Below are 11,156 nucleotides of genomic sequence, written 5' to 3' on the forward strand. Positions count from 1 at the left end.
CTCATAGGATCCTCCAGCTCTTAATATCTACACCTATGTTTCAGAAATTTAACTCTTAATCATTTGCTCAGGAGAAGCTGGAAGATCCTGTAGCATTGAGAAAGATGAACCAGTTTTAAAGTATCTTACTGAGATACAAGTACATTTGATGGAATAAAGAATGATATTAAGGAGGCTCCTCACATTATTATTACCACAAGAACAAACTGAAAACAAGATTCAACAAGGTATACACCTTCCTCTTCATCAGGGTTTCACAGTCACTAAGATCTCTCTCAGGACTATCTATATATTTATCTAGTCTTCCTTCTTGCCACTAGTAAGCAAATTGATATAAAAGGAGCCATAGTATGAATGGAAATTTTAAAAAAAATTTCCATCTCCTAATTAAATCTTCATAATATTCTGCGGGGGTTCCGGGGGTGGGGGAGGCAGTTCAATGTAGTAGGGATGAGTGATTTCCTCTCCCCATCACATGCATTTCTAAGCCATGAGGGATTCATGTAATGGGAAATATAATGAGAAGGCAGAGTTCAAAACAAATGAGTTCTCTATAATCAGTGAACTGCTGTCACAGCTTAAATCCCAAGAACTCTCTTTACCAACAATGAAGTCCAACAAGCAACAGAAGTGATTTTATGGCCCCTGAGATTATGAAGAAATTTTAGGAACAGCAACAACAAACAGAATGACTTTATCCATTCAGCCCATCTAATCTAAGAACTGTCCTAGCCTAGCAGCTTGCATATTCTACAGCCACGACAAAGAGCTGCCCAAAGATGTTTCAATGTTGGTGGGCATCAATTACTACACAATTTAAAACTCTAGAAAATAATCAGCTGAAGTGAGAATTCTAGAACACGAAATCCTTTCAGTCACAAAATCAATTTAAGTCAGAGCACCACACAGGAATGCTGTATAAAGGAAGCAGTTGGGGCCTTAAAAGATCTGAGACTGAACATCACCTGAAACGCTCAGGTTCCCTTTTCCAAATCTATAACATGACTATGATCCCATATATGACTAAGAATAAGAAAACCTTTGTAAGTACATATTTCTAGCCTAGTATAAAAGTTAGAGTTTATTAATTTAACCTAAATATACTTAAAATGTCTAATAAGTATCCAATGAGTTTTGCCTGTAAAATGAAATTATTTACCTCTTAAATTTAATAGCCAAGTACAAATATATTAAATTATTTATTTTTCACATATAAAACAGAAGAGAAAAGCCCTATAGTTGAGTAAACAGCCTTCTACAAGAATATCTGTTTCAATATATTAGACAACTCTCAGATTATAATATAATCACCCTTGAATGCCTTTCAAACTTTTTTTTTTTTTTTTTTTTTTTTACAGGTAGTCTGATTTCAAATGAAAATCTGATACACAAATGTTAGATTGTCCCCCAAACACATTATAAAACTTTCAGAACCAGTTAACTGAATATAACTGATGGATTTATAAGCCAGTTTACAATTGAGAACAAAAAAGAAATCCATAACTTACATCTGTTGGAATTTGTAGCTCTTCTTTAGTATATTCACGAACTACCTTGATGAAATCTTTTGGAAAGTATCCAAAAATACGGCCAACCTATAGTGAAAAAGAGACAAATATCAAATAAATTCTGTACAAGGAATATAAAAAAGAGATTTCTCAGAAGTGGCAGGAAATATACACATAATAGATAGGTATATGGTATAACCAAGAAAGAAAGTTGCTATAACAATTACACTGAGATTATTATTCCAAATAAAAATTAAGTACAGAACTGTTAAAACAACATTTCCAACCACTGAAGTTTTCTTTTTTTACATTTAGCTTAATTCTCAACACAGAGCATATAAAGTTAAGACTTCTGAAGTAAATAAAAGATCTGCATAGGAGATTATTGTATATTATATGGTTAAAACTATGTAAATCAAAGCTGGTTATAAATGCAATTCCAAATAACCTCTAGCAAGAATTTACCTGTACATTTTGTAGCATTGCTCATAAACCAATATTTATGTCTTTCTTAACCAATACACAACAGTCATGAAAATTAATAAGTAAAAACAATACAAAATCTCTAAAATGTATTACCACTATAGCAAATGTATTGATAGTATATGTTTTCCTAGCTTTTTCCAAATCTACTTTTACAAGTACTTGGGGAGAAAATAAAATTACAATATAATGCATACGAAACCACATATCAAGCTTCAGTTTCACCCAAAATAAATCCTCTGCAGAAAAGAACCCGATTTATTTTCAGCACCAACAGCTAAATTATATGAAGTTATATAAAGTGTACAAAAGGTATATAAAGTTCCCCTTGAGAAAGACACTCTTATTACTAACTACTGACTAAAAGGAACAGAAGATTCTTGCCAATAATTAAAGGAAACTGATAGGCAAATCAAATGCCCAAAAAAGAAAATTAAAAAAGGCATCTTATCACTACCTCTAAAATATCCCCATTCATGAATGTTCTTGTTATATCTAGAAACAATCTGAGAGCCAGTATTAGTGGTAGAATACTGCCATGAAGATTAGATAAGACGGAGCAATTAAAAGCTTCATCACTGCAGATAAAGTCTGAGACTCTAGAAAACCAACAACATTGCAGAATGAAAACTAAAAACCCGAAAGGAGAATCATTTTGAAAACTAAAGAGTTTTTAATTTCCTAAGTATAACACTCATGACATGAGAGGCGAGTCTGAGGGGAAATACACTTTTCCCTTCTGATGAAAATTCTATTAAGGTTAAATTTGGAAAAGGGAAAGAAACCAGAGATGTATGGAGAAAGGAAACACATTTATCTCTTCTTAATCTGTGTCAATTGAGACCATAGATTATATAAAGCTCCATAATTATACACTGGGTGGTATCCCATTTCTTGTGATATGAAAAAAAAAAAATGATGCAGAATCATGGAGGCTCATGACTGGAAATAATTTTTATATCTAATTTTGCTTCCATACGTCATCCCTGCCAAGGTGCTGTTGATTTGATTTGTGGGTGGGGAGCAAAGAATTGCCGCAAGAGAACAAATTCTGCATAAGCTACTATCAGAACAAATGTACTTAAGTGCCACTGCCCTGAAAGGAAATATTCAAAAGGAAGATGGATTAGACAGGGGTCCTTTCCTAACTGAGTTTTTCACTTTATAGGGAGCTAAGATAAATCACAACCTGACTGAAGGCAAAGAAGACAAATGAATGCCACAGGAGCAATGCAAACAAAGTGCCACTCAAACACTCATCAGTCGGCAAAGATCCTTTCTGGTCAGGTGCTGAAAGCAGGGCTCCTCAGGAAGACAGGATGAGTGCTGCCACCCAGAATGGCAAGAGTCCTAGGGATGAACATAGTTAACAGGCTACAATGTGACAGGAGAAAATGTAAATCAAGCCCATTTATCCAAAAGCTCAAAGAAGGGGAGAAAGATGACTACTATATGAAAAATGCCACTTAGGTACATGGAAAAACAGTTCCAAGTTTAAAGATTACCAATCCTATTTGGTATACTTGAAAGAAACAATAGATGGTTCTTTATATGGAGTACTGCAACTGGGACTCTGTCTAAATATAAAGTTTGTACCTAGAGGCACCATGTTTCAAGATCGTTCCCTAAGAATCAGAAATGGCAACAAAATGAAACTAGTTTTCCCATAGGGATTACTCTTATTTTCTGCTGTGTGGTGTTTTATTTAGGGTGAGAACTTTCAGGGATGCAACCCGGAATGTCTCTAAACTGGAACATTCCTACAGTCATCAAAGACCCTTGCTACTATTTTAAGTAAACAATCCACATATCACATTTTTTTAAATGAAAAGGACAATACTCATAAGTCTCTCAATGAGGTCACTCCTAGTGAATCTCCCCATTTAAAATATCAAAGCATGATATAAACAATGTCATGTCTTTCATCAGAAGATCCATACAACTGGCTGGAAGTAGAACCCCTGGGGGAACCTTCAGGCATAGAATATAGGAAAAGCAGGAAATGGATGACCCAGAAGTTGCAAAAAAGAAAAAAAGGGGGAAAAAACAAAAGCACATAATGAACATAATATTCTGCTTTTTTAGAGTAAAAACAGCACAAATGATTAGGTAAAATACACAAAAAAAATCAACTTTAAATATGCATGCCTGAGTTACTATCTCAGACTTAATTTACAGGATTAACTCTAATGTCCATGAATCCTTCCCTTTTGAAGCAGCAAAGCTAAGAATTGTCAGGTTTTCACCATGACAACCTTTATGATGTGTAGAGCCTTCTGGAACTTGATGTGAGGGGTAGCAACCACAACCAGTTCAGTTCTGTTTCAGAAAGTCTCCTGACTTTCTATGCTGTGCCAGGCCTAAGTCGTGTTAGGAGCACAGGGCCTGGCAGAGAGGTCAGGTTAACTCTACAAAGACCCCAAGAAATCAGTCATTTAAATCTACACTGCTGAAAAACCCATCAAAAGTAAGAATATAACACCTGTCAAACTTTTACTTACACTTCCGGCCCAAAGTTCTGGTGATACCTCTGCCAGTTTATAGTAGACATATACAGGGTCACCTTTTTTAAAATTCACAAAACGACAATCTGGGCCTCTGAAATCTTCAAGAGCTTCACCTCGATACATTAACACTGTATATGAACATTGAAAAAAGAAAAACAAACATTAGGATTTGATTTTTCACAGTCCATATTGACTCATCAGGAAATATGAATCCCACTATGAACAAAAATCAAGTTTTTCCAGTACTCTCTGGAATCACTTTTAATTCACCTGCTCAAAGTATCTAAAATCCTTAGAGATTTTATTGCTATAAAATACAATATTCCCTGCAATTAGACAAGGGAAAAGGAAGCTTCTCTATTTTTCTCTGTGCTGAGAAATAAAAAGCAATGTGGCTACCACCAACCATGGCTGGTTTCAGTGAAACTCTTGGTTCTTGCAGGCCTCAATTTTTTTCTGTTTCATAATCATAAAAAGCTTCATTTTGCAAATATGTAAATCCAAGTGTAGACATGGACAGGCTTAAGTATGGCTTCATGCAGAGGTAATAGGGAAGAGGGAAGAATATCCAGGAACCCCCAAGGGGTTAATTAACTTGAACTAACCGCTAAAAGACATTACCTTTAAGTGGCTGCAAGTGCTACCATGCAGCCATAAACACTGTCAATTTCATTTGCAGCAGAGTTGCTGTCTCTGTGTTCAGGATCTGGGTAAATTACCAGGAAATGCATTTTCTCTGAGCAAATATTGTTGACTATATCCAACATTAAGATTGTTTCAAAACATTCTCATTCGTATTTTTTTTTAATAAACAAAATCAAAAGTGGGTATCCTATCTGACAAGGAACAAGTTTAACCATGAGAAAAGGTCAGGCAATACCTTCATGCTTAAAATGCAGGACTAGAATCACAATTGATCTAGAAACTGGTAGAAGCAACATTTTTCTTTTGGTTGACCAAATACACAGTTTCTGATTTAAGATGAAATGGACAATAGATGTATGTAAAAAGCACAAAGAAGAAATGGAAATAACACTTTTTCTAAAAGCCAATTAGCAATAAAATACACAAGAATGTGTGCTTTATAAAAATATATGTCTGAGGAACAAACACAGATTTGGAGAGGGTAACTTGTTTTTTTGAAGCTAAAATAGGACTATTTTCAGAACTGTCAGCATCCTAATTCATATATAATTAAGAGGCCATGTTGAAGGTGAGAGACACTTTAAGGTAGGGAATTCTCATCACAAGTGGAAATGGCAATGCTTCTCTTGTTCCCCCTTAGGTCATAGAGGATTTACAAATCAGTAATATATTAGGTGACAACATAATGCATACTATGGAGCACCTATTTAGTTCTTTTTTTTTTTTTTGGAGCACTTATTTGGAAGGCACACAAGGACACCTGACATACACACCTCACTACTTCCTACAACACAACACAGACCCACCTGTTGTGTTTGGTCACATCTGTTTGGACACAGGCCATTTCTCAAGTTATGTTACCCCACTGAACCTTACCAACACCATGTCTTAGTACTGAGGAAGCATCAGTGATGAGATTGTCCAGGTAGCCCACGTAGGATAGTGCTTGATAGCAAAGAATAGCAAACATTTTACCATGCTGGAAGCCTGATTTTGTTCACCCAAAACTGAAAGGAAATATCATGGCAGCTGCTTTGCTTTTCTGAGTGTTTATTTACTCCAGCCTTAGGGTTACCTCTAGGAACTGCTTAACATATATTGGAGACATCTTTTTTCTTTATTGGAGTGGAACAAACAATTCAAATTATAAAATTTGTTTTTGGTAACACCAATTTAGGCATAAAGAGCTCAATGGTAAACTTCTTGGCCTTTTTAGCATGAATATTTTAAAATATGTACTGCTTACAATTTATGGACAACACGGTCATCAAGTTACAAGGTTACTAGAAATCAAGCGGGAGGCCATAAGAAGTATTCTGGGCCAGTAAATATATAGAGGAAAGAGGTTCCAACAACACTAGCGACTGAGTCTAAAACTGAATTATTGGCTTATAAAAATCTTGGAGTATTTATTATTGTTATTGCAACAAACCTCTTCATCTGAATCTGAATGTCTACATCCTCCCCACCGCCCACCTCCAATCCAGGACTGGGAAGCAATTCTGTCCGCTTCCTGTGCACAGAAGAGGCTGCAGTTCCCAGGTGGCCAGTGCAGATCCTTGGCCTCTTTCAAAAGCAAAAGATTATTGGCCCACCTTCTACCCTACCTCAAATATGAAGGGAGGTTTCTATGCACAGAAATGACAGGACTGAAGCAGAGTCAGGGCCGAGACCTCGGAACACATTGCGTGCCTGGACTCGGTGCTCTTCCCAAGCCTAAACTCTAGTCCCTGTTAAAAGGCAAAACCAGCCCAATCCCCAGTGCAGCAAAAGGAAGAAGGGGCCAGTGAGCCTTTCCCAAGGAGCCCCACCATCAACCTGCTGCTGGGATTAGGGCCACCGAGCCCTGGAGAGCATCTGCCCTGATACCGCACTGGCCCAGGTCCCTGTGGCGGGGGCAGAAAAGCACTCTGCTACAGCGTGGGGAGCCGCGGGCGCGCAGCGCGCAACCCCATCACCCACTGAGATCCTAGGCGAATCCTGGAAGGGAATAAACTGAGAGCTGTCCCTGGGGAATCATGTTTCCCAACCCCCGCCTCTGTCAGTAGAGAAAAATAAAATGCTGGCAACAAGTGGGAGTCGAAGCCCCCCGCAACCCGAGTGGGCTGGCCTGGGCGCCGGCAGAGCCGGAGGGCACACACGCAGGGTCCGGAGGCTCTGTCACTCCTGCGCCCCACCCGTCGTCCTGCGACCCCCTACCCCAGCCCGCGGGGCTGGGGACCGCGGGATCGGAGCCCCATGCAGCCCCGAAGAGCCACCGCGGAGACCCCGGGCGCCCGCCCGCCTGCGCACTCACTGCTGCATTCCTCATCTGCACAGAGTTTGTGCTTCGAGAAGCGCCGGCCGGTGCTTGGGTCCGGTTGGCCCAGCACTCGCCAGGTGGGACAGAGCACGAATAGCCAGAAGAGCAGCCCCGGCGCCGCAGCCATGTTGTGGTCACCTCGGGGAGCCGGTGACGCGGTGGAGTAGGCTGCGGAGGGCGTCGGCAGGCGGCGCCGGAGGCGGGGCTCAGGGGGCGGGTGGGTAGCGAGGCGCGGAGGGGTGGCGCCCGGGAAGGCTTAAGCCTTTCCCGGGTGACACGTCAGCAGGCATATTTGGGGGTCGATGCACAGACTCTACTGGAGAACGCAGGGAGCAGGAGCTCCATCCTTCTCTAGTGGAGACCTTCTCCTCTAGTCGCTGCCGGCAACTAGGACTCAATGTCTCATTTCTGGTCCATCCTGAACTAGCCTACTCCACTTCACCATCACTCCCATCCCCCATTCCTGGTCGGGTACCTCCTTTTCTGAACTACCAAATCCCACCCATGACTTGTCACAGCTAGTCTATGGTTCCAGGCTCCCTTCCCTTCAAACTTCTAGAGGTTCCTTGAAGCCCCACCCCAAGATCCCTCTGATTAGGAAAGGGGAAGGTGAATGGAACTGTGAGTGAGGGTGTAAACTGGAGACAATGGCCTGCTTTTTTTAAAGGCGGGGACAGGTGAGGGCAGAGAGATGGACAGTAGTCTTTGGGCTAAGATCTTGAGATTCTTATCTTTATCCATAAGGGAAGAAATCATTTAATTCAACAGCATATTTTTAACTTTCATTTTGTGCTACCATTCATGCCAGATGCTGGACAAAGCCCTAGCATGGTGTGGGAGTGGATGAAAATCAAAAGACAAGATATCTGGTCCTGGTCCGAAAAAGTCCACAACTTAGTGGGAACCAACTGACAAAACCGATTGTCAGAGAAGAAAGCTAGTAGCTAACATTTCTTGACCGCTTTCTTTATGTCCAGTTGTTATTCTGAAGGTTTTATACATATCAATTCATTTAATCTTCATAACAATAGTACCTTACAGTAGTAGTAGGTCCTATTCCAATCCTTATTTTAGAGTAAATTGAGGCAGTCACACATCCAGTGAGTAATGGAGCTAAGTTTCAAATCCAAGGAGTAGACTCCTTTTCATCACAACCTATCAACTAACAAGCAAATGTTGTACTTTCTGACAAGAGGAACAAAATCTGATTTAAATCATAATATAGCTGAATTACTGATATGTACAGTTAAGGGGGGGAAAGGCACAAGCTAGCCAGCCCAAGGAAGAGTGTCTGCAATGCTCCCATCCTTGGTGGAGCCATTCTCATTTGTCTGTGACCAAGGGCTTGTTACTATAGTCTCTGCTAAAGTTATTCATCAACCTCCAACAATGAACCCATCAGTTGTTTCCCCAAATTAACTGAATCTTTAAAACTTAGAGAAAAGAATGTAGTCCACCATGTTCATAATGTTAAATAAAGAAAACGATGGAAAAAAAGGTGTGCACAAACATTTGTCTACAGGGGCCATGAGAGGTCCCCTTTGGTCCAGTGTACTTCTGCGCTTTCTGGAGAACCAGTGGATCATAGAGAGAAACTGTCTGAGTCATTCTTCATTTCTTTTCTACCATGTATTTATTATGTTATAAAATGTATCTAGTAGGCATCTCTAACAACATGTTGAAAACTGAATTCATTTTTCTCTCAAAATCTGCTCCTTTCAGTCTTCCTATCTCAGAAATAAGAATGACAATTTAATTCCCATTATCCAGGTGCTCAAAGCCCAAAACTTACAAACCATCTTTGATCTCTTTTCTCTCACATTCCAACTCCAGTCCATTAGACAATATTATGTCTTTGTTTTTATAATTTTGTTGAGATATAGTTGACCTACAATAAATTGCACATGTTTAAGGTGTACAATTTGATAAGTTTTGACATGAATATACCCATGAGACTATCACCAAAATCAAAAGAGTCTTTCATCCTTCTTTGTAATCCCTCCCCTCTCCTTTTCTGGCTGTCTCCAAACATCTCCTGTCATTATAGATTGTTTTGCATTTTCTAGAATTTGATATAAATTATACAGCATTTTATTTATTTATTTTTCTGACTTCCTTCTTTCCAAATAAGCATTTGAAACATGCCCAGAATCTGACCACTCCTCTGCATCTGCTAAGCCAATATACGGGCCAAACCCACATCATAAGTCACCTGAATGATTCCCATAGCCTTCTTCTGTCCTTGCTTCTGCCCTCATTTTCCCCAATATCTATTGTCCTGATGGCAACTAGAGTGATATTTTTAAATATAAATTTGATTGTGTCTCTCTGCTCAAAATCTTCCTATAGCTTCCCATTTCCAAATAAAAGGCAATGACTTTAGCCAGGCCTGGTCGTACTCATCTGTAATCCCAGCAGCTCAGGAGGCTGTCAGGAGGATCCTGAGTTCAAAGCCAGCCAAAGAAATGTAGTGAGTCCCTAAGCAACTCAGTGAGACCCTATCTCTAAATAAAATATTTTAAAAAGGACTGTGGGTGTTGCTCAGTGTTTAAGTGCCCCTGGGGGTTCAATCTCTGGTATCAGGGGGAAAAAAAAAAGGAAAAAAAGCCATGACTTTATTATGGACTGCCCTGCCTTATTATGGACTGTTCTTATTCAATGTGACTCCCCTCATCCTTTTCTCCCCATTTCCTAACATTCTTCAATTGCTCTGTTAGTTCCATTTAAATACACCAAGCCCACCCCTGCGCTTCAGAGCATTTACACTTGCAACTTTGCCTCAACCTTAACTCCCCAAATCATCTGACTAGCTAACTACCCCCTCACTTTATCATGTCTCTGTAACAGTGGCATTTCATGTGATAAAGGCCTTCCCTGGCCACCCTACACAAAATAGAGCCTCTTGCCATGACTATCAAGCCCATCACCCTGCCTTTCTTTCTCTTCAGACTTGCCTTACCACTTTAGACTTCTCTTACTACTTGCCTTACATTTGTTTATCTACTTGACTGCTCCAACCCAACCTCAAACACAATTTCCAACACGAGCAGGAAATTAGTTGTTTTGTTCACTACTATTACATCAGTGACTAGGGAAATGCCTAGAATGTATGAGAGAGTTAACAAATGATTTGTTGGATAAACTCATGGTTCCAATGATATTATAAATATACTACACTATTAACCTAAACACATATATTAACTATTAAGCCCCCGTATATAAATAGTACTGAGAGGAAATAAGCTATGAGAACAAGGCATTTAAGGTCCACCTCTCAGCAGCATCCATCCTCAACTCCAGGAATGTACCCCTGAATGTGTTTGTTGTTGAATAAAAACATAGTTGTTGTGGAGAGTAGTTGTTTGGTTACATGATACTGGAATATTTAAGCAGATCTTTAAAAACTAGTTTTAATTTTTTCTTATTTTTCTTATTATAGAATATGGTATGTTGTAGAATTTTTCTTATTATAGAATAGAAATTAATGATAATTCATTGGTGGAAAAATCAGAATAGCAAAATGATCTAATTGCATATTTTCTTGATATTTACTTTGACTCATAATCAGATATAATTTTATATGCATAGTCAGAGCTTCCAGTTATTGAAGAACTAGCTGCTTAGTTTGTAGAGTTTTCAATATTTTGATTTATCAGCATTATTTTTTAAACTTATTGCCTTAAAGACATATTAACTAGTCTGGTGGATAAT

General features: G+C 39.1%; 1 protein-coding gene across 3 annotated transcripts in view; it reads right to left on the reverse strand.

The window, feature by feature from the left end:
- The window catches only part of Mia3 (MIA SH3 domain ER export factor 3), a 51,489-nt gene extending 43,899 nt beyond the window's left edge, over positions 1-7,590 (reverse strand). For all 3 annotated transcript variants that reach the window (XM_071600046.1, XM_071600045.1, XM_071600048.1), the window contains exons 1-3: positions 7,440-7,590; positions 4,493-4,626; positions 1,509-1,595 (exon numbers count right to left, since the gene is read on the reverse strand). In XM_071600046.1, the coding sequence (XP_071456147.1) occupies positions 1,509-1,595; positions 4,493-4,626; positions 7,440-7,572 (354 nt within the window). In that variant the 5' untranslated portion in view covers positions 7,573-7,590. The remainder of the gene's footprint in view (positions 1-1,508; positions 1,596-4,492; positions 4,627-7,439) is intronic.
- Between the last annotated feature and the right edge of the window lie 3,566 nt (positions 7,591-11,156).

This window comes from Marmota flaviventris, chromosome 12 (assembly GCF_047511675.1).
Source record: "Marmota flaviventris isolate mMarFla1 chromosome 12, mMarFla1.hap1, whole genome shotgun sequence".
NCBI lineage: Eukaryota > Metazoa > Chordata > Mammalia > Rodentia > Sciuridae > Marmota > Marmota flaviventris.